The sequence below is a fragment of the Muntiacus reevesi genome, chromosome 13 (assembly GCF_963930625.1).
Source record: "Muntiacus reevesi chromosome 13, mMunRee1.1, whole genome shotgun sequence".
In the NCBI taxonomy this organism is placed as follows: Eukaryota; Metazoa; Chordata; class Mammalia; order Artiodactyla; family Cervidae; genus Muntiacus; species Muntiacus reevesi.
The window spans coordinates 18,260,565-18,287,940 of NC_089261.1; the positions used below are offsets into that span (position 1 = coordinate 18,260,565).

General features: G+C 51.0%; 1 protein-coding gene across 1 annotated transcript in view; it reads right to left on the bottom strand.

The window, feature by feature from the left end:
* CUX2 (cut like homeobox 2) overlaps positions 1–27,376 on the bottom strand; it is a 265,294-nt gene that overhangs the window by 6,006 nt on the left and 231,912 nt on the right. Inside the window, exons 7-20 of the mRNA XM_065904450.1 lie at positions 25,700–25,776; positions 24,786–24,852; positions 23,245–23,293; positions 19,258–19,362; positions 13,702–13,893; positions 13,542–13,600; positions 12,799–12,847; positions 12,606–12,705; positions 10,885–11,559; positions 9,831–9,932; positions 4,742–5,526; positions 3,802–3,961; positions 1,604–1,876; positions 182–370 (exon numbers count right to left, since the gene is read on the bottom strand). Coding sequence (XP_065760522.1) covers positions 182–370; positions 1,604–1,876; positions 3,802–3,961; positions 4,742–5,526; positions 9,831–9,932; positions 10,885–11,559; positions 12,606–12,705; positions 12,799–12,847; positions 13,542–13,600; positions 13,702–13,893; positions 19,258–19,362; positions 23,245–23,293; positions 24,786–24,852; positions 25,700–25,776 — 2,882 coding nt within the window. The remainder of the gene's footprint in view (positions 1–181; positions 371–1,603; positions 1,877–3,801; positions 3,962–4,741; positions 5,527–9,830; positions 9,933–10,884; positions 11,560–12,605; positions 12,706–12,798; positions 12,848–13,541; positions 13,601–13,701; positions 13,894–19,257; positions 19,363–23,244; positions 23,294–24,785; positions 24,853–25,699; positions 25,777–27,376) is intronic.

Sequence of the window (27,376 nt, forward strand, 5' to 3'; positions counted from 1 at the left end):
GTGTATTGGAATTTTCAGGGGAAAAGTATTAAACATTTTAATGGCTTGCAATTATGTTCTATGGAATGGCTATTTCTTGAAGCCTACACTAGGCTAAGATTGGACCATTGGGACCCTGGGTTTATTTTTTACAGTTCCAATAGGAAAACTTGAGGCCAGACCCAGAGTTCCCAGGGCTTACCTTTCTTCTCCAGCTTCTTCATGTCTCTCAGCTTCTCCACGTTGTGGGGGTCGTTGAGCCACAGCTGCATGCGCACAAAGGGCTCCCGGCCCTTCAGGCTCAGCTTGTGCCAGGGTTTGGGGCGGGAGAGCAGGTCAGACACGGAGCCCTGGGTCAGCCCTAGGATGCTCTCCCCGAAGAGCCGCTGCCCTGGGGACAGGGGAGGAGGGGGACGGCCTGTTACCCCAGGCGGGGAAGAGGTGCTCCCGGGAGAGACAAGGGGCAGGCAGAAACCAGGGAATGTCTCCACTAACTCAGCAGGGAGGACCAGACACATCGGGGGGCCCACGCCTGTGTGCATCTGGGGAACCTTCTGCAAGACAGGAGGTGGGGGCAGGCAGATAGCTACCAAACAGAAACGCTGTCATGATTTAGATGTTATTCACTCCTAGGGGATCCCTGACATTGTCTGCAAACTTCATGTACACAAATAAGTATCACCTTGTCAGAGAGTAATTTGATAGATTCTATCAAAATTTCAATGTGCAAACCCTCTGATCCAGCAATTCCACTGCCTGGGATTTCTCCTCCAGTTGTACTTGCCCAAGGGCACAAAGACGCATGTGGATGTGGTTTCAGAGGCAGCAGGAAATTGGGAACAAGCAAAATGCTCATCAGCTGCATAAAAAATGTGGGGCATCCGTGGCCTGAAAAATTTTGCAACCGTGACAAAGACTGCAGGTGGGCTATTCATTCTAAGGCGGAAGAAGGTCTGCAGAACAGTGTTAGTTTTTAAAAAGCAAGTGGAAGGACAGCCTGTGTGTAATTTCATCTATCTAGAAAAAAGAAGAGAAGAAACCAGGCGAACATACAATTTTGTATGTGTTCAGAAAATATCAAAGATACAGAAAAACTGTGGCGTATGACAGGGAGGTTAGGGGAGATTTTATTTGTTTAAACTTTAACTTTTTTTTTTTTTCTGTATTGTTTGGCATTTTCAAATAGTGATACCTTATTTTTATTATAGAAATTGTAGTGAAAAGTTGGGGTTTGTGTGTATCTGGGAGGGGGACTTAACTCCCATCTGAGATGTGGAGGAGTTTGTGATTCTAAAAATTAAAGAATCCAGATTTCTCCCTTGCACCCCGGCGTTGGATGAGGACTGAGTTAGAATCTTACTGGGATTCTTAGTCCTCCTGGAGGGAAGTTTTGAAAGCTGTGGGCTAAGAACTTCAGGAGGACAGCATACTGACCTCCCTGCTGTCCACTCTAGAGACCCAGTTCACAGTCAGATGCCTCCCAGGGGGCCCTGGGTGGCCCAGGCCTGAGCAGCACCTGCAGAAGGGACCCCAGTGCCTGGGATCTCACCATGGCTCTTTACTTAAGGCAAGGGGGAGCCGAGCAGGGCAAGAGGCAGCATCCCTGACTCCCGGTACCCTGTACCTAGGTTGTTGTCTGTGAGGACCTCTTTGACCCTCTTGGTGATGGAGTACGTGTCCAGCTCGGGGGACATGGCCACAATCTCCTGGATGCCCCCTGTGGTCTGGCTTCCCGAGTAAATCTTCCCACTCAGTGATGAGCTGGAGCGTCCCTCTGGCTGCTGGTTCTCCTTGCTGCTCTCCAGTGTCAGACTCAGGGGCTCCTGGGAGCTCTTCTCCGGTGGCTCCGTGGGACTAGGGGGTGGGGATGGCGAGGACCTTGGTTCAGTGGGACTGACTGTGGGCCGCAGAGAGACAGAGAAGGCAGTTACTGCAATCTGGCATAGACATGCATGGTTTGGGCAGGCTTGTTTGTTACAGTCTGTTGGCAACAACCCATTTTGCAACTACCACAGTAAAATCTCAGGCAGGGACCATCCTGGCTGCGAAAACCAGTAGATGAAAGTTGGAAGAGGAAAAGGATATCCACATAGTCCCAAAGTATCTCCCCACAAGATACTTATTAAGTACAAAGGGAAAAATAGTAACTTTACGAGTACAGCTGTCTGCCAAACACCACCTTAATCTAGTGACTGAAGTTAGCACCTCCAGTCACAGGACAGATCAACAGCTGGTGACTCCTGATATGATGGACTAAGGAGGACAGAGCAACATTTCTGGGATATTCCTGCCCGAAGTGCACAGCTTGAATCTAACCACGAGGAAACTCAGACAAAGTTGAACTGAGCATCAGTCTATAACATAACTGGCTTCCAGTTTTCAAAAACGTCAAAACTAAAAAACTTTAGAGAGAGGCAGAAGAACTCTCCAAATTGAAAGAGACTGAAGAGACATGATGACTAAATACAAGTGATCCTGAATTTGACCTGGACAGGGAAAGATAAAATTATATAAAGGTGATTATTGGGACAACTGAAGAAACTTGGAATATAGATGGTGGGTTACATAGCAGTATAGTATTATTATGAAATTTATCATTCTTTGTAAATACTTTTGAAATATTTAGGGGTAAAGGGACATGATGTCTTCAATTAACCTCTTAAATGATTGAGAGAAAGAGCATAAATATGGCAAAATTACTAACTGGTGAATCGGTATGTAGGCTATAGGAAGTTGGTTGGTCTACTGCTTTAACTCTTTGGTAAATTAGAAATTACATCAAAATTAAAAGTTAAGAGAAAAAAAAAGGACTTGGCAATGACCAATAAGTCCAACTGCCAGAGTTAGGTAAGTAAAATACAGTGAGTCCCCAGAGCAATCAATAATAATGAAATGAAAAGATGCATATAAGACGAGTAAGTTCTGGGATCTGATACACAGCATGGTGACTGTAGTTAATGCTATTTTATATATATATATATATATATATATATATATATATATATATATTTGACAGTTGCTGTGAGAATACAGCTTTATTAGTCTCATTATAATAAAATGGTAATTACCCTAAAACCACATTTTTCATAAGACATTTTTGCAAATACATATTAGAAAACCACTTAGAAGATATCTTGGGTAGGATGACTATCGAACCTCAGTTCCTGAACCTGTTAAATGGGGCCAATAATACAAGCAGTGCTATACTTGCAACTACCCTGCTCTGGGCCATAAAGAGGACTCCATGAGATAATGGGGGTCACCTCCTGAGGAGTCAAGAGTCACCCACTCACTGGACTTTCCAGCGTGGGCTGAACCGCTGGACAGTCCAGGGAGGGCAGGGGACATGCCTGGGGACGTGTCCCTAATGGGGAGGGGCGTGTTTAGAAATTCCTGTGCTGGTCCACAGGGCACCTTCCAGTGACGTGGAAAAAGGTACTTCTTCCTCAATGTATTTAACAGGTGCCTGATGGAAATTTGTTAATATAAACCCAAAGGCTCGGTGCAAAGAAGGATTCTGAGGCTGCAAGCTGGATTGCTGGCAAAAAGAGATCAACCAGCAGACATCTGACAGGGGATGGTAAGGTGGGCCCCGCCCCCACCCCGCCACTCCCGCTCAGTCTAGGCACTCTGGCGCCACCTAGAGGTCAGTTTGGCTGAGGGAAGGATGAAAGGGGAGCAGGGACACCAACTAGGAGCAATTGGGACTCTTTCAGGGCAGCAGTGGGCTGGGGCAGGGGAAGGGAGACCTGGGCAGTGAAGCCACTGCACAGACTGGAAGAGTGAGGGCTCTCGGCGGTTCGGGGCCCCATCTGCACTCACCCTGGGAGGTGCTGGGCTGCTGGCCCACGGCCTGGCCAAGCTGGTCCGAGAGCCACAGCTGCATGCGGATAAAGGGCTCCCGCCCCTTCTGCGTCAGCTTGCTCCACGGCTTCGGCCGGGACAGCATGTCGCTCACACTGCCCTGTGACAGGCCCAGCACCTGGGGATGGGCAGGACGGGAAGGCTGGGTCAGCAGGTCCTGGCCATCCCCTCCACCGCTCCCCCCCAGACCCTGAGGCCCACTGCTCACTCCTGTTCCGAGAGGAGAGGGCTGCCTTCACGGGATCTTCACTCTCCGAATGCCTGCTTGTGTGCCTGTGCTGCGCCCTCCACCTGCAGTGCCCTTCCAGACTGCCTAACAGGCCACGGAATTCTCCAGGCCCGAACACTGGAGTGGGTGGCCTTTCCCTTCTCCAAGGGGTCTTCCCAACCCAGGGATAGAACCCAGGTCTCTCGCATTGCAGGCAGATTCTTTACCAGCTGAGCCACAAGAGAAGCCCATCTAAAAATCCTACTTGGACTCTTAAGACCCCTTAAGCACCTCCTCCTCCAGGAAGTCTTCCTATGTTGCGTTTCCCATTCCTCCAAGCTGGGCTGAGCCTTAACACTTAAGTGGAATGGACCATGGGAGTGATGAAGGTTACTAGAGGAGCGGGGTAACCAGATGGAAGCTTTTCACAGATTTAAAAACTGCAGAACTGAACGCCAGCCTTGTCTGTGGCTCCCCTTTTCCCACTGCCCAGGGACAGGGAATGGGGCTTTTGGGGTCGGTCACTCAGATCTGGGTCTGAATCCTGCTTCTGCTCAGTTCTTGCTCACATACACACACTCACACACACCCTTCTTTCCAGGCCATGGACACGGCATAGGTGTCCTCCCTACCCAGGTCCCGTGGCTCCAGGCCCCCTGAACCTCCAGGGGCAAACCCCACCATCTTCACCTTCTCCCCGAAGATCCTCTGGCAGATTCCATTCTTGGCCAGCTTCTCCTTGACCTGTCGCGTCAGTTCCAGGGTGTCCACCTCGCGGTACATGTAGAGCTCGTATTGCTCGGGGGTCAGGGGCGGCACGGTGGGCTTCAGCGTGCGGGGCACGTACGCTGGGTAGTAGGCCAGCCGCCCACCGCCGCCCCCTTCAGGGCCGCCCCCCTCGGCCTTGAGCTCGCCCACCCTGGGGGGCTCGTCCTCGCTCCCGGCCGCTTCGTCCTCGGGGACTGCAGGGGCCTCGTCCCCACGAGGCCAGGCCCGCCCATTGGGCTGGCCGGAGTAGCTGGAGGAGGAGGAGAGCGAGGGCGAGACAGAGGCGTAGGGGCGGCTGAGCAGGCCGCGGTCCGAGGCCCAGTGGTGGTCGAAATAGCCGGCGTCGCCGATCTCCGACTTGACCTTCCGGATGATGCTCTGCACGAAGGCGGCGGGGGACAGGACCGTGAGGGAGGTCTGCGTGCCGCTGCTGCTGGTCCCCCCGCTGCCGACACCGCTGTCCTCCTGTTTGACGAGCGTCGGGGCCCCGTTCTGGCTCACGGCTGCCAGTGAGGGTCGCTCTGGGGGCGAGGGAGGCACTGAGCGGCCCCGGGTGCCGGCCTCCATCTCCAGCAGGGCCTGCTGCTGCGCTTGCATCTCGCGGCGTGCTTGCTCCAGAATGTTCTTGATGGCGTCTTCCGAGGTGGTACTGGCGGGGGCTGTGCCGTTGGTGATGCTCAGCGGGGCTGCTGAGTTCTTGGGCTCCCCTGTGGGAAAGGGGACAGGGAGGCTGGAGGCCTGTGGACAGGGCATGGCTTGAAGGACAAAGACAGCACAGTATTTACACCAGTGAAGTGTTGGGGGCAACCTCTGCATCTGGGGATAAAAACCAGGTGGACACTGAGATTTTAGCTTATGTGGAAAAAGCGCTGATGGGGATACTGTAACGTTAGAAGAAGACTTGCTTTACACATGCTTGCAAATAAAAGCAAGTCCCAGAAGGGCACGCACAGTAGAACCTGCTTTCTATTGAGCGGCAAAGCAAGCCAAATAAGCAATACATTAGCTAGTGAAAATTCTACAAGTGGTAAACACGAAGGAACAGCAGGACAGTGCTTCCCTCTGCTCTCTTAGTGGCCTTTCCCGCACTGGGGTCTCTCCCCAACCCTGGACCAACCTAGATCAGCGCAGCCCTCCCTTTACTATCTCGTTGTACAGTCTGCACCCCGGCGGATCCTCATAGCTCCTTAAAAATAATTTCTATTGCTTTTTCCACTTAAAAAGCAATAGAGCAATGGAATACTATTCAGTCATAAAAGGAATGAAGCACTGATACCATATGGAGGAATCTTGAAAACATTACGTGACGTGAAAGAAGCCAGACACAAAAGGCCACCTGTTGTACAGTTTCCGCTCATAAGAAATATCCAGAACAAGGAGAGCCACAGACACAGAAAACAGAGTGGTGGCTTCCTGGGGCTCAGGGGAGGTGAGCGTGGGGAGTGATTGCTAATGGGTGCAGTGTTTCCTTTTGGGGGTGATGAACTAGACAGAGACAGTGGCGGCAAAACATTGTGAAGGCACTAAATGCCACTGAATTATTCATTCTAAAATAGTTAAATTTATGTTATGTGAATTTTACCTAAAAAAAAAAAAAAAAAAAGCAGACATCCCTGGTGGTGAAGTGGGTAAGAATCCACCTGCCCTGGGAAGACTCCACATGCCGTGGGGCAGCCAAGCCTAGGTGCCACCACTACTGAGCCCGAGCACCCTTGAGCCTGTGCTCCGCAACAAGAGAAGCCACCGCAACGAAGAGTAGCCCCTGCTCACCGCAACTAGAGAAAGCCCACGTGAAGCAAGAGAGGCTGAGCATGGCCCCCAAAATCCCCCTGATTTTGTCATACATGTCTATCTGGAGAGCTAACAATGCACAAAAACTTAATATGAAAATGAAAATCCCCTCTGATCTTTCCCCCAGTGGTAATCACATGAAAATTTCCCAGGTTCTCCCTTCCAGTCTGTTTTCTAACTACATGCATGAGATGGTCACACTTGATATGTGGCAGTGTGGCCTGGCTTGCTCCCACTTAGTATCAACATGAGTGTTTTTTCCCACGATTTGAAGTTCTTCTAGCTTTAATGGCTGCATATGCCACTGAAGAAATACTCTCTGCTTTAGTTACCCAGTCCCCCCCACTGCTGGACACTTAGGTTGTTTTTACTTTGTCACTGTTGGAAACAGCAATAAAGAGATAGCTTGTATATAAATTTTTGTTCCCATTCTGAATATTTCCTTCGATCCCCAAAAGCAGAGCTCCCAGGTTAGTGGCAGCCACATTCACTTCCTTCCCAGAGGGATGCTAATTGCTCTCTGTTTAGTCTATACTTCGATGAGGGACATGGGGGATAACCTGGCACTCTTCCTCTTGCTGAACTTTTCACAGACCCTAAATGGAGACCTCCCGACTGGGCCACTCGAGCAAAGGTTTCCCTCTGTGATATCTTTTTAATTTCTTTGCTCCCTTGACTCAGACCTCCCAGTGGGAGTCAGGAGACGCGTATTCTCCTTTGGTCTCTGAGTAACTGTGAGTATGCCCCCCTCTCTTTGGCCTTTGTCCTGTTTAGTGGGAGAGTTAGATGAGACTGTTTCTCATGGTTCTTTTCACCTCAATACTGTGTCTCATCTACATGTGTAACCTCTGTCCAGCACACAGTAGGCATTTAACGTTTACTGAATCACTGCCTCTCTTTTGCTACCAGAATTGACCAAGAAGACATAACTAAGTGTGTACACAGTCGGGGCTCAGCAGATTATTTGGGTGTGGCAGTGCAGGATCCCAGCAGGGTTAACCTCTCTCCCTCCTTTCCAGGGACCAGGAAAAGGGGGGTCCGTGGGAAATTTGTGGCTTCCAGCAGCAGACTTGGGAATAGGGACACTTGCCCCAAGTCACCACCAGGGGGGAGCATATACTGTAAAATGGAGCGGGAGTGCTGAAGCCGGCATCCAGTTCCGAGTCAGCTGTGGTCTACACTGGCTGTACTGCATTATGCTGGGTGCAGGGATGTGAGAGGCGAGAGGTCCCTGGTGGCCAGAATCCCCCACTGGTGGGAGGGACAGCCACATCAGCAGAGTCACTTGTAACATGAATAAATGCAACAATGGAGACATAATGTAATGAGGACAGCTAACTTTCCAGGGGCGCCTTCTACATACTAGACCCCAGCTGAGTGCTTGCCACGCCTGATGTCATTTGATCCTCACACAACCTTGAGAAGGGAATACAAATACTGCACCTATTTTAAAGATGAGAAAATGAAGGCACAGAGAGCTAAGTAATTTGCCAGAGGTCACACCGTTTAATATACAGAGGAGGCAAAATTTGCAGCCAAGTCACTCAGGCTCCATTGCACCAAACAATACAGGTCATTACGGGGGATCTGAGGAGGGGTGGATTCCAATCCACTAGGATGGGGATGGGGGCTTCCTGGAGGAGATGACTTCTGAGTGGAGTTGTAAAGTAGGAGCAGAAGCCGGACAGAAAGGTGGCTGGGGTGAAGATGGCATTAGGGGCACAGAGAATAGGAATGAGGATGGTCATGAGCATAAACAAACAGTTCATGTGAGAGGCATGGAGGGGTCAGGAGGAGTCTGAACACTATACTAGGGCCTATAGCCCTTGTTGGGGAATTAGGATTTTATCCTGAGGGTAATGGGGAGCCGTGGAAGGATTTCAAATAGTGACATGATGGGCATCAATCAATAGTGACATGAACATGTGGTCCTCTTGAAAGATCCCTGTGGCCTGAGTGGAGAATGAGCTGGAGTGGGGCCTAGGCCAGTAAAGCAAGACCAGCAAGACTGGTCATTGGCAAGACCAGTAAAGAGGCTACTGCAATAGTCCCAGCAAGTAACTCACTAGGCTCACTAGGCTGGTGCAAGGTGGGATGGGGGATGGACAAGCTTGAAAAAACAAGTAACCCCTGGACGGGGTTAGGGTTAGGGTTGTTGAAACTTCCAGGAATGGATTAACTCATCTAAGAAGAATAAGAAAAAATAAAAAGAAGAAGAAGAAGAAGAAAGTCAGAGGGCCTGGGGTGGAGTTCTGGGGGAACCCCATGAGGGGCTGGTGGAGAAAGCACACTGTGATAGGCTAAATAATGGTCCCCAAAGATACCCATATCCCAACCTCTGGGACCTGTGAATATGTTACCTCACATGGCCAAAGGGAATTTTTACATATGATCAGGGTTAAGAATTTTGAGATGAGGGTATTATCCTGGGTTATCTGGGTGGGCCCCACAAAATCACAATGGTGTTTTTAAGAGGGAGGCAGAAAAATGACAGAGACAGAGAGAGACTAAAGATGCTATGATGCTAAGAGGAAAGAAGGGACCAGGAGGCAGAAAATCTGGACGCCCTCTAGAAGCTGAAAGAGACAAGGGAACGGATTTTCCCCAGAAGCCTCCAGAAAGAATGTAGCCCTGCCGACACCGTGACTATAGCCTAGTGAGGCTGATTTTGGATTTCCGACTTCCAGAACTGTAAGATGATCAGTCTGTGGTGTTTTTAATCACTGAGTTCTGAGTATGGCACCCACTGGGAAAGTGGAGGAAGCACGGTTGGAGAGGTGGGAGGAAGTCGGGGGAACAGCATCTCATTGGGAACCAGAAAGTACAAGTGCAGGGAGGGTGAGGTGGATGGTCAGATGGTGAGGCTCAGGTCTAGGTGCCTGACAAGCACCTGGTGAAAACCGATCACAGGGCCTCCTGAAGCAACCCAGAGGGGCACCCCCAACAGAACTCGGCATTGATGCCACCTGTGCGATGTGGCTACTGTGGCTGAAGAATTGAGGTTTCAATTTCACTTAACTGTAGTTAAATTGCTTATAGCTCCCATACTGGATAATGGATCTGGTACTTTCCAGGCCTAGACCTCACTTGGCTGCAGGTTGTGAAAAAGGAAAAGAGGTTCAAACCTGCTTGGAATCCCCTCTGGGATGGACACAGCCTCGCCTCCTGCTCAGGATAGGCCCTGGAGGCTTCAGGCCTCACCTGCTGCGGCCACACTCACCCCCCTTCTGTGACTCGATCTCCTTCTTGGCCTGCTCTAGGATGCTCTTGATGGCGTCATCCGAGCCGGTCTCTGGCGTGCGGATTCTTGGGGTGATACTGCCTGGGGGAGGAAAGGAGGCGTCTGTTGTGGGGACCTGCATGTTGGGGGTCAGTCCCTGGTGCTGGGCAGGGTGACAGGCTGGTGCTTCCTTCCAGGGCCGGGAGAGCGAGAGCCAGACTGTGAGTCCGTGTGACAAACTGTGGACCCACAAGAGATGTCAGCTTGAAATAACAAAACCCAATGAGTTTCATCAAAGTGAACAATTATCTTGGGACTTCCTTGGTGGTCCAATGGTTAAGACTCTGTGCTTCCACTGCAGAGGATGCAGATTCGATCACTGGTTGGGGAACTAACATCCCACATGCCCCAAGGTGTGGCCAAAAAAAAAAAAAAGGAAAGAAAAGAAAATAGCTAGCGATTCTCAAGGAGTTATTACATGCTTTATGCTCATTTAACTCTCTTTAGGAGGCTGACAGATGGGGAAACTGAGGCATAGAGCAGCTAAAGAGAGCTGCCTGAGGTCACTAAGCAGATGATGGCAGAGCTGGGACACAAACTGAGGTGTCTGTGGGGTCAAAACCTGGGCCCTTCACATGGATTATTCTAAAAACTGAGTCTGTCAAGGTTGGGGGGGCGGTCACCCCGGTCACCTTAGGGATGGGTAAACTGAGGCTTGGAAGTGCTTATGGGGTACGTGCTGAGGGAGCCCCAGGGGCCCGACCTCTCCCCACCATTATCAGCCTGAACTGCACCACAGCAGCAGCTGGGTTCATGGGAGAGGGAGCCCCAGGAGGAAGGGATTGAGGATGGTTTCCCTGATTTTACACAGGCGGGAAACTGAGGCACAGAGAGGCAAAGTCATTTGCCCCAGGTCACACAGCTGGGAGGGGGCAGACGCAGGCTCTGAGCTGCGAGCCGTGTTCTCAGCCCTCAACAGCCCCACGCCCGGGGCTGGCCTGGGGAGACGGCTGAGAACACGGATGGCTGAGACAGGCCCTCGGCCAGCACCCACCTCGCTGCCGCACCTGGATGGTCCTCAGGGCCAGCACGTTCTGCTCGTCCGACAGGAACTGCTTCATCTTGATGAAGGGCTCCTTGCCCTTCACCGTAAGCTTGCGCCAGGGCTTGGGCCGGGCCAGGATCTCGCTGACCGAGCCCTGGGACAGCCCCAGCACGTAGTGGCCGAACACCCGCTGCCCGATGTTGTGTTTGAGCAGCTGCTCCTTCACCTGGAAGGCGATCTCCGCCGTGTCCAGCTGCTCCTCCTCTGTTCCAGCCCCTGCCGTGGCCACGCTGCCCCCGCCCCCCTCTGCTGGCTCAGGACCCCCGGGCGGCTCAGGGCCAGGGGCTGGGGTAGCAGGGGCCGTGGGGGGCTTGGCGCCATAGAAAGCTGGGGGGAACACTAGCAGGCCTCCTGCTTCCCCCTTGAAGGCAGTCGGGGGCATCATGTGCTTGGACAGCAGTGTCTCCCCTGTCAGTCTCTCTGCTGAAGCCAGGCTGGGGAAGGGGGACAGCGAGAAAGTCCGAGGGCCGTCGGGACCCAGGCTGGGGCCCAGCAAGGGCTGCCCTGGGCTGGGGGACAGGGGGTCTTCAGGCCCTGGTGGTGGTGGGAGCTGTGGAGGGGACGGGTAGGACTGCTCCGTGCCCAGAGAGTCCTTGATGGAATCATCCTCCGAAGGGTCCTCCTCTAGAACACCGAGACAGACAGAGGAAAAGAGGAGAGACAGACAGAAAAGACAGGTAGACAGTGATGGGAAGAGAGAGGCAGAGAGATAGAGAAATAATGAGACAGAGAGAGAAACAGAGATGGGGGAAATAGACGGACAGAAATAACATGGGAGAAGGCAGAGACAGATAGAAAGAGTGAAAGACAAGGCGACAAAGGTTCAGAGAGAGAGGGAGGCAGAGAGACATACAGAAAGAGATTTGGAAAGAGAGGAAGCGAGAGAGGGCAGGAGGGGTGGGGAGAAGTGCTATAGGCGTCTGACAGCGTGAGGCACCGCGTGTGTTTCTGCCACACGCTCCCCTCGCCCTTTTTAATCCCCATTCCGCAAGGCCTGGGCCAAAGGCCAGTTCTGGGGTAACCCGCCCACCATCAAGCGCGTTAACCGAGCACCTGTACGGGCCCAGCACTTTGCCCGGGGAGGACTCATCCCCATCCCAGAGCAGGACGGCCCACTCCCCAAGTGCTCGCCCCGTGCGCCTTGTCTGTGTGTTCGTATCTACCCGCCCAGCACCTACTGGGGCCGGTAACTGCCCATTTCACAGATGTGGAAATGGAGACAGTGCATACATGTGGCTGAGGCCACGTGGCTGAAAGCTCACGAGGCCACTGTGTGGGGAGAAGGGGCGATCTGGGGGAGGCAGGCCTTTCCCAACAGTCTGCAGTAAGGGTTGGTGTGAACACCCTCCTTGAGCCCTGTGATCTCTCCCTGCTGCTCGCGAAGGCTGGGGCATGAGGGAGCCCTCCGGGGACCTTGGGGGGGTCTGAGTGAGCTGGGTGTCTCCATGTGTCCCACCTTAGGGGACAGTCGCCTGCTGGCTTAGCCGTGGATGGCCACCAGCTCAGCCCCAGGCATGCAGTGGGCGCTCAATCAACGTACCCGCCTTTTACCCATCATCTTTCTGCCCTTTATGTTAAAGACAGTGGTCTGAGGGCATGGAGGAGGCCAGAGACCCATGGGCAGCTCCCACCCCAGCCCCTCAGACCAGAGAGCATCCCGCCTCCCCTACCAGGGCTGGCCAAAAGACCGGGCTTTTCCAGAAGGAATTTCTGTGCAGGGAAGAAGGCCTCCTTTGCTAGGAGCAGTGAGTCTTCGGGCTTGGCCATGCCCTGAGGAGACAAGAAGCAGGGCTGAGAGGGCATGGCTGGTGCAGTGCTCTTGGGGGCAGCCTGCCCCGTAGGGACGGTGGTGGGCACCCTCACCTGGGGGAGGCTGCAGGTGTTGGAGGCCAGCTTCATGGCTTTCAGGATGCTGCCGGAGAAAGTGGAGGGAGAGTGTGAGGCCAGCTGGGTCCCCAGGCCGGGGGAGAGGCCTCGTGAGAGGCACACCACCTGCTCCTCTTCCTGGACAGCACCCACCCCACCCCTGGGTCTTACACAACATGGGACTCAGTGGACAACAGGCCTGAAGCAGCGGCTTGTGCACTGGTCTGCTCCACCTGGAGGGGTGCAGCTTGAGCTGGTCTGATTAAGACATCACCCCCTGTCCCCGCAGGGGCTCAGCTGGTAAAGAATCTGCCTGCAATGCAGGAGACCTGGGTTCCATCCCTGGGTCGGGAAGATCCCCTGGAGAAGGAGATGGCAACCCACTCTAGTATTCGTGCTTGGAGAACCCCATGGACAGAGGAGCCTGGTGGCCTATATCGTCCATGGGGTTTCGAAGAGTTGGACACAACTGTGTGACTAACTTTCACTTTCACGCCTCTTCCTGCTGCACCCCCGCCCTGCAACAGCACCGAGGCTGTTTCCCCACAGGCAGCTCTTGATGACAAAGGACTGGGTATGATAGCCAGGGTGCCAGTGGACAGGAGACAGGGTACCACAAAGCGGGATCTGGTGGGAGGGAGGAAGACGATGAGCTTTGCTGAGGGCCCCTGGCAACCCCAGGCAGCCTTCTGCCAGGGAAGAGGGTCTGGCAGCGTGTGGGGCCCCACCCGACACAATACCTCAGCTCTGTTTTAATTTCCTCATAGTCAGACTGTGCCTGGAGCTTCTCTTCTAGCTTCTAGAAGAACAAACAAACATAGGGGAGGCTGGTCCATGTCCTTCTGCTGGGGGGATGCCCTCCCCGTCCCCTGTCTGCCCGTCTCCTCCCGAGAGACCTACCTCGATGGCCTCGGACTTGGCGGTGAGCTGCCGCTCCAGGTCTGCGATCTGGTGGGCGGAGGTCTCCTCCAGCTCCTGCAGGGAGCTCTGGAGATGCTGCACATCCTTCAGCAGCCGCAGGATCTCCCGGTCCTTGGAGGCCAGGGCAGCCTCCAGCCGAGGGCCCGAGCACAGCGCGAAGTTCACCTTGTCCTGGGCACAAAGAGGGGCTTGGAGGGGCCAGGAGGGGTGGGGCAGGGTGCTCCCCCAGAGTGATTCAGTATCCCCCCCCACCCCAAATCAGGCCCTTCCCACTTCTGAGCCTTTGCTCAGCTGGTCCCACATGCCTGTGTGTCTTTCCCTCTCTTCTTGAAATGAAATCTGGAGGGAGAAAGACTGCTCAGAGAAAGTGCTTTGGCGGAAGGTATGTCTAAGCAGCAGTGAAGTTCAAGAACAAGTTAGTGATTTGGAAGACTGCTTGGCAGCATCTACCAAACATCCATCAAGGTGTTGCATTCAGTATGTCAGCAAATCTGGAAGACCCAGCAGTGGCCACAGGACTGGAAAAGGTCAATCCTCATCCCAATTCCCAAGAAGGGTAGCAATAAAGAATGTGCTAACCATTGGACAACTGCACTCATCTCCCATGCTAGTAAGGTCATGCTTAAGATCTGGCATGCTAGGATTCAACATTATGTGAACCAAGAACTTCCAGATGTCCAAGCTGGGTTTCGAAAAGGAAGAGGAACCAGAGATCAAATTGCCAACATACACTGGATCACAAAGAAAGCTAGGGAGTTCCAGAGAAACATCCACCTCTGTTTCATCAGCTATGCCAAAACCGTGACTGTGTGGCCCAATAAAATATGGAAAGCTCTTAGAGAGATGGGAATACCAGATTACCTTACCTGTCTCCTGAGAAACCTGTATGCGGGTCAAGAAGCAACAGTTAGAACCCTGTATGGAACAACTGATTGGTTCAAGATCGAAAGGAGTACGACAGGGCTATCTGCTGTCACTCTGTTTGTTTAATCTATATGCTGAGCAGATCATGAGAAATGTCAGGCTGGATGAGTCACAAGCTGGAATCCAGATAGGTGGGAGAAACATCAACAACCTCATATATGCAGATGATATCACCCTAATGACAGAAAGCAAAGAGGAATTAAGCCTCTTGTTTAGGGTGAAGGAGGAGAGTGAAAGAGCCAGCTTAAAACTGAATATTAAAAAAACTAAGATCATGGTATCCGGCCCCATTACTTCATGGCAAATAGAAGGGGAAAGGGTGCAAGTAGTGACAGATTTCCTCTTCTTGGGCTCTAAAATCACTGCGGATGGTGACTGCAGCCATGCAATCAGAAGACATTTGCTTCTTGGCAGGAAAGCTATGACAAACCTAGACAGTGTGTTGAAAAGCAGAGACATCACTCTGCCGACAAAGGTCCATATAGTGAAGGCTATGGTCCTCCCAGTGGGCACATACAGTTGTGAGAGCTGGACCGTAAAGAAGGCTGAGCACCGAAGAATTGATGCCTTCGAATTGTGGTGCTGGAGAAGGCTCCTGAGAGTTCCCTGGACTGCAAGGAGATCAAACCAGTCCATCCTAAGGGAAATCTACCCTGAATATTCGTTGGCAGGACTGATGCTGAAGCTGAAACTCCAGTATTTTGGTCATCTGAAGCAAACAGCTGACTCACTGACAAAGTCCCTGATGCTGGGGAAGACTGAGGACAGAAGGAGAAGAGGGCATCAGAGGATGAGATAGCTGGATGGCATCACTGAAGCAATGGACATGAACTTGGGCAAACTTTGGGAGCCGGTGAGGGACAGGCAGGCCTGGCGTGCCGCAGCACTAGGAGTCGCAAAGAGTCAGACACGACTGGGCGACTGAACAACAACAAATCTACTAAAGGTGAACATATGGTGCCCTAAGTCTTGGTGCTTTCAGTCACTGGAACATATGCAGGAGAAACGCAGGGACTGGTGCACCAAGACAGAGACACGCGCGTTCACAGCAACTCTCTCTGTAAAAGCACCAAACCGGAAACCCCCAGAAAATGGATGGGCAGGTTGTGGAATACTCAGACAATGGAATACTCGACAGCGACAGAAATGAATAATCCACACTACTGGTAACACAGCATGGATAACTCTCCCAGCTATGACATGGACCCAGAGAAGCCAGATACCGAAGTGTGTGTGTGATTCTGTTAAGATCAGGTATCAACACCCATCATTTAAAAGTGGACATTTAATTTCTAAATACACGAAGCTTTTAAAAAATCTTTGATATTAATTTCTCATTTTGATATCCATTTCTCATTTAAATGCTTTCTTCTCTGCCATCACCTTCGGCGTTTTTTCTGTCTTTTTACTTTCCTGAGGCTTTCAATGGCTAAGTCAAAGATCTCTCTTGGTAAATGTCACATTGCACTTGAAAATATGAGGGTTATTTTCAAATACCTTTTGATATTGATTTCTAACATAATGCCACAGTGATAAGAGAACAGACTCTGTATGATTTCAATACCTTTAGATGATGAAATTTTTGCACTTTATGTCCCTGGATATTTTCCTGTGTCTCTTGGTTTATAGTCTATAGGAACTTGAATAGAATTTGTATCCTGCTGTTGTGTGAAAACTGTATAAATCTTAAGTATGTTGTATTGGTTCACAGTGCTTTTCAGGTCTACACTATGCTTCTACTTTTCACTTTCATTCTATCAATGTTTGAGAGTTTGATGTTGAAACTCTAACTAAAAATCTTAATTTATCTACTTAAAAAACTGTAATATATAGTGGAGCTATATGTAACTTTGTTCTGTATTTTCCAAGTCTCCTGTCAATGTTATCATACTTTCATAATTTAAAAATTAAAACAGAAAGATTTCCTAAGGGAAAAAAAATATATCAGGTTTCAAAACAGGCAAAACCCATGTGTGCTGTTAGAAGTCTGGAGAGGGGCTCCCCCAGGGGTGTGGCACCTGGATGGGGGTACGAGGAGGCTTCCAGCTGCTGAAATGTTGATCTGGATGCTGGTTAAGGGGTGTGTTCACTTTGAAAAATTCCAAATGCTGTACACTTGTGCACATTTTCCCTTATGGATGTTATACCTCAATAAAACATTTGTTAAGAAGGAACAAAAAATGGAAGTAGTCAGTTGGATGAGGAATTGGTAGTGATAGGGTGTTCCTGGCCATAGAACAGCACAGACAAAGGTTTGGGTTTCTAAATCAGGCCCAGGTCCCACCCCAGTGGGGGGACATTCCCATCCCAGGGGACCCACAGGATTAGACCTGAGACCTTGCACCCACGAGTCACATTAGGGTGGTTCCTTCCTCACCCTAATTTGCCACCAGCACCAAGCCCCATGGCCTCTCTAGGTTTTAGGAAATGGCCCTGGATGAAGATAAAGAGGTTTCTGTTTGAGAGGACCTGAAGTCAGGCTGTCCTTGAGCTCAGTTACAAACGAATCTAAGCAGCATTACAAAGGGAAAAAAAAACAACAACCGACCACTACCAACCCCAGCTATTCTTCCATGGAGATAAATGCCAATTAAAACAGGAAGCGGATGCCATTAACACATTAAATTAATTAGCATCGAGCGCCACTGTTGTGCTCAGAAAAGCTCACCCCCCAAACCAGCAAAGTTCCCCGTGGTTGATTAGCACAGGCATTTGCCGGGTTCCACGGGGGTTAATTAAGAGCCATCGGCAAATTCTCTCTGAGGCGTCCTCACGAGCTCCCTCTCGCTCTCAGTGTCTCTGGAGCTCACTCTCTGGGTCGTGCGGACATCAAGCGCGCTGATAACACACACACTGCCTCCTGGGACGTGGGGACAGGTGGACACCCCTACGGACACAGCACAGTCACGTGTACCGGCGGGGTGCTCGTGTGGACAAGCACACACACAGAGATATACAGGAGACACGTCATCATCACACACAGAGACACGCATGTGCTCAGACACCACGTGCTCACATGGGCAAAAACGCCCTGGACATACCCCAAACACACTACTAGTAATATCGCATTAAATGTTTACTGAGCACAGATTATAAACCGAACGCCATGTAATCCTCTCAATAACCCTATAAGGCAGATCTTATTTGTATGGATGAGGAAACTAGGCACAGTTAGATTAAGGATACAGTAATTTGTCCAGAGGTCACAGACACATACACACATACACAGTAACACGCATTCAGAGAGTATTTAAGTATTTCATTCAAATACTTAAATAGAAAGATACAGACACACAGGTTTGTGTAACAGGGTGTCAGGTGAAATGAAAATTCTGTGGCCTCTTCAGGTTCATGGATGGAGACTGCAAATCACCCTGGAGCAGACCTGTTATTACGGAAGCAATCATGAATCACATGAGCTGGACCATAAAGAAGGCTGAATGCCAAAGAATTGATGCTTTTGAAATGTGGTGCTGGAGAAGACTCTCGAGAGTTCCTTGGAGTGCAAGGAGATCAAACCAGTCAATCCTAAAGGAAATCAACCCTGAATACTCATTGGAAGGATTGAAGCTGAAGCTCTAATACTCTGGCCACCTGATGTGAAGAGCCAGCTCATTGGAAAAGTCCCCGATGCTGGGAAAGCTTGAGGGCAGGAGGAGAAGGGGACGACAGAGGATGAGATGGTTGGATGGCATCACCGATTCTGTGCAGATGAACCTGGGCACACTCTGGGAGATGGTGAGGGACAGGGAAGTCTGGGGGGCTGCAGTCCATGGGGTCACAAAGAGTCAGACACAATTTGGTGACTGAACAGCAACAACAACATGGATCTCCTTCCTTGATAAGCAGGGATCTGGAAAGAAGGAGGACCAATTTACACAATGAAGTCAGGGTTTCTGGGAGAGGGACAAAGAAGACTCGTATTATATGACAGAAGCGTAGGTTGGGGTGGTGCTGATTAAAATCCCTTGGCAGGAGATGTCCCCAGGACCTTCAAGGGGCACCAACCAAAGGAATGATAAAATTGCCCTAACTGGCTTAACAAAGGAATCTCAGGGTTGATGACTATAGCCTGATTCTTTGTAACACGTGGCTGGTTGGGAGACCTGTCAGAATCACCCTATGAGTGTCCACCTCAGCTCTTGGTATGTGGCCCCACACATCCACCAAGGCAGTCAAGACCAGGGGTAACAGCGAACCTGGAGGCAGTCACCAAAACTGCACCGCTGCTCTACCGCCCAAACTCAACCTCCTACCCTGCTGCAGCTGGGCCTCTAGCATAAGAATGATCCTCTCTGACCTGACTAAACTCCAAAGGATATGGACTCAAGCCATACAAAGCTTGAGCTTGAGAAGTAAAAAGAGCTGTGGCTGTGTTTGACCCTCAGCAGGCAAAGCAAGTCATGGCACTGATAATTATATTTAACTACACATTGACTTTTTGGTAATAAAGATGTTATGCCCACTGTATGCACAAAAAGACCCAGACTCATTCATGTGCACAATTTCATGAAGATGCACACGGTCCACCCACAAAATGTCACCCACATATTCAAAACCACAAACATGGCCTTTCCCAACTTTTCCCTCGGGCTCTGCCACCATCCTTACCCCACTGGGTCCCTGAGGAGAGCAGCAGGCCAGGCGGATGGAGCTGTTGACGGAGGCGAGTTGTTCCCGAAGACTTTCCACCTCCCGTTGGGCAGCCTCGGCTCGCTGGGGAGGGAAATGGGGCAGGTATGGTGAAGAGGTGGGGGGGGCCACACTGGATCCCAACCTGGCCCCCCTCTGCTCCCCTGTACTGTCTCAGACAGCAGCTGGAAGGCAGGTCTGAGGGCCTGGGGTCCTACTTTCTGAGTCCTGGGCCCCTGAGTTGGCTCTGGCTTCCTCTGGCGTGTTTGGGACTCCAGGAGGAGCTAGAACGTTCCCACTCCACTAGGGCAGGAAGGGGGGTGCTGTCCTGATGAGTCTGGCAGGTTTTCGCATGTTCCCAGGCCACTTCGGTCTGCCAAGTAACCTTCAGGCTTGGCTAGTCACAAGGCCAGAGCTTGTCCCCAGCCCCTCTGCCATACGTGGTCTGCAGAGGTTGGCTCCGAGGCCCACAAGCTGTTGCAGTACCTGGGCGGGTTACTTCTCCTCTCTGGGTCTCAGTTTTCCGTTTGTGAAATGGAGGCCATGAAATAAAACTACTGTAGAGGCACATCGAAATATATCTAAAATCAGAATGCCACAGCTGACCAAACTGAATCTTTTTTTTTTTTTTAATTTTTTTTATATTATAGTGGCTTTTGTCATATATTGACATGAGTCAGCCTAAACTGAATCTTAACTCTTCAAAAATTTATAAGAAAAAAGCCTGGAAGGAGGCTTTCAAAAGTTAACAATGTGGACTTGGGGCCTGGAAAGACATCTGTACTTTATCTCTTTCTGGTTGTGTGACCTTGGGTAAGAAAGTTCATATCCCTGGGCTCAGTTTCCCTGTCTGCAAAATGGGGATGATACGTGCAACTACTTCGTAAGTCTGTTCTGCATGTAAGTGATGTGGTAAAATACAATTCATTAGGTATCCCACCTTGATGCCTGACCCATACAAATATGTCAGTAACTGGATTCCTTTACTAACAACAACAGGGTGGATGGAATCTTGAACTGTTATTAAAATGAAAAGAGCTGCAGCTGTGTTTTGACCCCCAGCTGGTGATGCAGGTCAAGTGGTTAAGTATAACTTATACACTGATCGCAGCAATCAGTATGTTGTGCCCACTATATGTGCACAGAGACTCACACAGATTTATGCACACGTTTTGTTGATTTATCTTTAAAATGATTTGTTTGTTTATGGTATCCTGCCTTGTTTCAAAAATAGTTTGAGTTAGGAGTCAGCTTTGTTTGGGGAAAGGATTTGGGTGTGTGTGGGGTCGTAGAGAAAACATTTTTATGTTTCCACACAGTTAGGGCTTTCTGAGTATGTGGGACTGAGACCTGAGGTCTGGGCTAAAAGACAAGCCTTGTAAATATCAACATTGACTGATCAGCTAGTGAGAACTCCAAAGATCCACCTCCTGGGAGATGCCTGTTGACATTTCAAGGGGGCACGAGACCCAGACCATGAAGACATCCTCCAGGTTGTAAAGATGAATTTAAAGTTACTAGTCTCATCTTCCCCTGGAGAGAAGTATTTACATTCCAAATGCTAGAAACCCAGGATCCTCGCCCTTCTGTTCAAGATACTTGAGAGCAGATTTCTCTCCCTTTCTCAGAAGGTCCCTCTCCTATACCACCACCCGGATTCATATTTGGGGGCGTTCCTCGCCTGCAGCACAAACGCCGGTACATGCAGGATATCTGGTTCTCGGCTCATCACCCCAGGGGGACAGCGGGGGAAAACTGGCATGGTTTTTTTTTTTTTTTTTTTTTTCTTTTTTAATTTTTATTTTTCAGTGGGTTTTGTCATACATTGATATGAATCAGCCATAGTGGCATGGTTTTTACTATACAATTAATAATAACCTGCTCCAGAATCCTCTTGCTCATATTTAAGATAGTATTAATAAATACAGATATTAAAGACTAATACGGTGACATGTCCTTTTTTCTCAATACTTTATAATGAGCAGATTTTGTTTTAGACTCAGAAAAAAGGAACGTTATCAAAAATGCTTCCTATTCAGACTACTCTAAGATCTCTCTTCTTAAGCCTGTTTGGCAGAAATCCAAAAGTTTGATGTCACGTGGTGCTGGCGAGGCTATGAGAAAACAGGCCCTCTCATCTTGCTGAAGGGGGTGTAAACTGGTACAACTCATGGAAGGCAGTCTGGCCACATCTGCCAAATTATAAGCACCCGGCTCTTTCACCCAACAGTTCCACTTCTAGGAACTTGCCCTGTGTAGTGGCTTGGGTATGTATGAAACGGTATCTGTACAAGGCTATTCCCTGCAGTATTAAGGATGATGGTTAAAATACTGGAAATACCACCAAAAGGGTATGAGTTAGATCAGAGGTCAGCAAAATGCAGCCTGCTGCCTGTTTATGTAAATAAAGCTTTATTGGAACACAGTCACGCCCATTCACTTCCATATTGTCTATGCTGTCACTCTGTCGTGGCAAAGTTTTAAACAGTTTTGACAGCGACTTGCAAGGCTGAAAATATACTCTCAGGTCATTTACGGACAGTTCGCCTTCCCCTGGGTTAGTTGATGACGGTAACGTGACACAGCTGTGAAAGTGAAGGACCTGCCTTACACACGGATCCGAAACGAGCTCTAAGATCCATACACAGAAAAGGCAAGGTTCAGAAGGATGCACTTGGTAACTGTTGTTTCTGTTTAAAAAGGGGTAAGAGTAGATATTCATGGGCTTGTGGATGCCTCTCTGGGAGGAGACCCCGGACACGGTAACGGAGGCTGCTGAGGGCAGGGGGACTGGGGGGAGTTGAGGGAGGGGAGGAGTTTCCCGACTATGCCCTTATGGAGCTTTTTCAGTTTTGAACTAAGAAAATGGATTACCTACTTAAAAAATGAACCTAAAAAATGCTACTCTTTCCCAACTTTCCTCTAGGAGGGAGCACCCGGTCCTTGGGCCCCCACAGCCCCGCATCTGGGCCTTTGCCTCTGCTGTGCCCTCTTCCATTCCTCGGGAGGGCAGCGCCTGGTCTTTAGAACCCATCTCAAAAGGCCCTCCTAGGAGGCCTCCCTCCACCACTCCCAGGGAGATGACCGCCTGCCCTGTCGCACTGCTGACCCCTCCAGGCCATGGCCCGGGCTACTGGCATCGCAGGGCACTGGGGAAGAGGTGTGGTGGGCCCGCAGGACTCCAGACTCAACCCTCATGGCCACGTCCTAAAGTCCCGCCCAACTCTGCCCCACAGATGACGACACGTCTGAAGCCAGAGGGAGGCAGGATGCGGGAACCCCACTTATAAATGCGAAAACTGAGACTCAGAGAACCTGAAGGACTTACAGGGATCCAGGCTGGGATGAGGATGCGGGAGCCCCAGGGAAGGTTGGGGTCCACCCAGCGCTCAGCTGGTGATCGAGCGCGGAGTCTGGCGGAGACCCCCAGGTGGGGACAGAGGGAGGGAAGCAGCCCCCGGCCTGTCCCTCATCACTGCCCCGGGCTCTGCGGAACTTGGCTCCTCACTCAGTCCGGTTGGGAGAGACCAATGTCCCAGCTTAGCCCGGGGGCGGGCCTGGACCCCTGGTCCCTGCTCTGCCTTTCTCTCACGGGGCAGGGCACTTGTGCTCTGCAGGTTGCTTCTCGGCCTTTACCAGGACCATCCTGTGCTTGGAATCCATCCCTCTGCAGGCTCCAGTTACTCATCAGGTCTCAGCTCAATGACCCTTTCCCTGGGACGTCTTCCCTGTCCTGAGTCTGGGCCAGGTGTCCCTTCCTCAACGACTGCTACCTGCATCACTCTATTTCTGAGCATTCTGTCTGTCCGGGAACTCAGGGGCCGGGTCCCTCTGACATCTCCTAGCCCCAGTGCTCAGCATGGCATGTAGTTCAATGAATACTGACTGCGCTCGGCTCCCTCCCCTCCACCCAGCCCGAGATTCCCACCACCCTGGGTCAGTGAGCACCGGCAAACATCTCCTCACCTGATTAGCTTTCTCCAGGTTGGTCATGATCAGGCCGACTTCATCTGCCCTGAGACAGAAAGATGAGGCCCTGAGGAAGGGATTCTGGCAGGCACCAGGGTCCCTGTCCTTCCTGAAACTCCCCAGCCCCTGCCAACCCAACGGTCTTGCGATGGAGGCTGTGAGGAGGCTGCCTTCCATCCTTCCTACTGAAAAGGTCAGGCTGCGGGGAAATGAAAATGGGGCCTTAGCACTGGGCCCCTTCTAGGCAGCCTGACCCTTCACCCCCAACCGGGGGTCCACCCTCTGATGCTGCCACCGAACTACACCTCCAGCCTTTAGTTCTGTTGAGGCCTTCCTCAAGAGGACAGGGCTTGAGCTTTATTTCTGTTTAAGACTTTTTTTGATGTGGACCGTTTTTAAAGTCTTTGTTGAATTTGTTACAACGCTGCTTCTGTTTTGTGTTGTTGTTTTTTGACTGTGGGCCATGTGGAATCTTAGCTCCCTGACCAGGGATTGAACCCACAACTCTGCACTGAGAGGCGAAGTCTTAACCGCTGGACCACCAGGGAAGTCCCCAGGTCCTGGGCTGTAAGCCCAGCTGCAATGTTCTCCTAGGAGGCCTCCCTCAACTCCCCTCATTGATTTCGCTGCCTCCCCACACCTCTGGGTTGGCAGGGCCTAGAGGATCAGGACAGGCCTTATCCACCTTGGTTGCCCCTCTGTCTAATGAGGGGTAGGGGCTGGTCTGCGGGGAACAGGTGGTGACTAAAAGTCACACTTGTGCTTCATGCATGTTCTGCTTCAAGGCCTTCTTTTGCACACGCTGTTCCCACTGCCCAGAGTACCTTTCCCAGCTTTCTTCATGTGGCCATCGCCTTCTCATTTTTGAGGTCTCGCTCTGAAGGTCACCTCCTCCAGGAAGTCCTCCCTGACTACCCTGGATAACAGGACCCACCTCTCCCTGTCATTCTCTCTTGCTGCTCTCCCGGTTTTTTCCTTCATAGCATTAACTATGTGCCCCCAGCAGTGTCAGGCATACAGTAAGTGCTCAGCAGTGTCTGCGCATGGAAGAATTTATTCCTGTACCTCCGCTAGTGTCTGTCTCTTCTCCTTGACTGAGGACAGGGCCATGGTCTGATGTTTCCTCCAAGGACCCAGCATAGCCGTGGGTAAACAGTAGGTGCTAACTATTTGTGTTTGAGGATTAAGTGATGTCTTAGAGCCCGAAGAAACATTGAGTCCAGAATAACTGAAGATGACATTTGGCCCTGGGGGTTGGATTGTGAAGTTGGGGAGTGGGGACGGCCCCCGCAGGATAGGGCATGAAGCCTCTGAGGAGTCGAGTGGGCTGAGCCAGCAACCCAGAATGTCCTTTAGAGTCGGTGCTGCGTGGACGGCCCCACAAGTGACTGGTGAACAGCTGTGGGCCTGTGCGAGTGTGGAACACAGGGTGTGAAACGAGTGCCTCCGGCAGAGTCAGAGGGAGGAGAGTCAGAGAGAGGAGGCACGTCTGGGAGGCTCAGAGGGAGAAGGCACCCCTCGGCAAGGTGGCCACTTACTTGGACGCCGCCTCCTCGTCGTACTTCCGCCGCAGTTCCAACAGCTCTGTCTGCGTGGCCTTTAACGCTGAGAAAGATTAGAGCGCCAGGGTGAGGTCCTCCGCCCCCAGGGAGGGGGGACTCTCTCCCCTTCTGCAGAGCCCAGAAGGCAGAATGAGGCTTGGGGTAGTGAGCAAAGATTTTCCTCTCGGAACTGGCGACAGTGAGTGAGTTTCCTGCTCCTAGAAGGGCTTCAAGCGGGTGGGAGGGCTGTGGAGTGGCGGGGTGGGGAGGGCAGATGACATGATTCTCTGGGAGTCCATGAGGCTCTGGGGACCCAGGTCAGTGGAGGGGGTGGTCAGTGCCAGAACCCGGGGTATGAGCCCCTAACGCATTGAGGTCACTCCAGGACCTAGGTGGGGCCATCCTTCCATGAGCTCACCCACCCTGGGGTCCTGCCTGGAAGTGAGGGGGACAAGGACGAACAACAAAGTCAATAGGTACATGCATGATAAATAAGGATTTCTCACAGAACTCCAGATTCCTGATTTCTTGAGGAGAGCGGAAGGGACTGGCCGTACTGGGCAGCGCCTGGCTGAGGCTCACCAGCGGCCGGCTCTTTAGATGAGGCCTGGGTTCTCCAGTGTGACCCAGACCCTCCCCTCTTCCCGCCTGCACTCTCTGATCCACCAGTGGGCACTGCATTTGCCGCCCCGATTTAATTCTACCTCAAACCCTCTCTCCACAGTAGCATGACCCCTGGCATTGGAGCTCCCATCCCCATGGGGCAATGCAGGTCTTTCCTCTCCCTTCCCGAGCGCCTTTCTTGCCCTCTGAGTCTTCTCAGTGTCATTGCCCCCTCCTCCTCCCTCTGGACCTCCCGGACTGACTGGCCGGGGTGCTGTGTGGGCAGGGGACACGTGCCACATACATACCTGAATGTAGGACCTTGATCTTCTCCTCGGCTTCCCCCAGTCTGGCTGCCAAAGTGATCTGTACTTCTTGAAGGCCCCTGTGAAAACACCTGGCGTGGGGACCAGCCCCTCCTGGCTTCCTGTACCCTCATCCACTCCCTGTAACCTGCACCTGGGTCTTTTTAATGAGTCCTGAGACATGACACGCAGGCGCTTGGCTGCCCTGCTCTTTTGCTGACAGTGTGATCTCCATTAGAGCTGATGCCCAGTTAAGCTTCCAGTGACTCTGCCTCTCTGGGCCTCAATTTCCTCATCTACAAAATGGGGTTTGTCGCAGTGAGAAGCACCACCATGAAGAGTAGCCCCCGCTCGCTGCAACTAGAGAAAGCTGGTGCAAAGCAATGAACATCCAACGTGGCCAAAAATAAATAAATAAATAATAAAAATGGGGTTTGTGATGGAGTCTACCTCAGTGGGTATTATGAGGCATGTTCAGCTGGTGCCCAGCCCCCAGAATTCCCCCAGTAGCACTGTTTACTATTATTGTCACCTGGAGAGGTGATTTTTTTCACTTTCTGTGGCAGGAGTTTGGGAAGCTCTGCCAGCCCCCTGCGGCCTAACTCAGGTGTGAGGCAAGCATCTCAGCAGAGAAAGAGGACCTCTCCCATTGCACTGGGGGAGGGTTCATGCAAAGCCTGAGCCTTACCTTATTCTGGCTCAGTGACTCCAGGGAAGGAGCCTTATTTACCCTGATCTTATCCTGCCCTCTCCCCTCCTTGCCATTCAAACACATCAGGCATGTTCCTGCCTCAGGACCTTTGCACTGACTGTTCCTTGCCCCATATGCCTGCATGACTCCCTCAACTCTTTAGGGCTTTGCTCACTCTATTCTATAGGAAATCAACCCTGAATATTCATCAGAAGGACTGATGTTGAAGCTGAAACCCCAATACTTTTGCCACCTGATGCGATAGCCGATTCATTGGAAAAGACCCTGATGCTGGGAAAGACTGTGGGCAGGAGGAGAAGCGGGCAACGGAGGGTGAGATGGCTGGATGGCACTGCCAAATCAATGAATGTGAATTTGAGCAAATTCTGCAAGATAGTGAAAGACAGAGAAGCCTGGTGTGCTGCGGTCCATAGGGTTGCAAAAAGTTGGACACGACTGAATAAGAACACCTTCCCAGTGAGACTTCCTCTAACACTCTGTTGAAAACTTCAGCCCGTTTCTTCTGCTCCCTCTTCTGTTTTATCTGTTGTCACAGCCTTTATCATCTAGTACATTACTTAGTTATCTATTTATCGTTTTTATTTGTGTCTTCCTTATAAGAAAGTAAACTCCAGGAAAGCAGAGAGTTTTGTCCATTTTGTTCATTGCTGTTCCCTAGAACAGTGCCTGGCACACAGTAGGTGGTTCCATTAATAAATGGGATGAAAAAAATAAGTGAATAACAGAAAAGATAAATGGAATGATCATCATGAAACTGTCTTAGAAAGGCCTTAAGAATGCATATTTTATCAACACTGCACTAACTGTAAAGGCAAAAATTTACTGACATGTGCCGTGTGAGCACTGAGCTAAGCATGCAGAGGCACCATTTCATTTCATTCATTCTCAGGGCAGACTAGGAGTTGATAATGGCCTGTGACAGTCAGTGTTACACATCTATTTGGCTGGGCTATAGTACCCAGTTATGC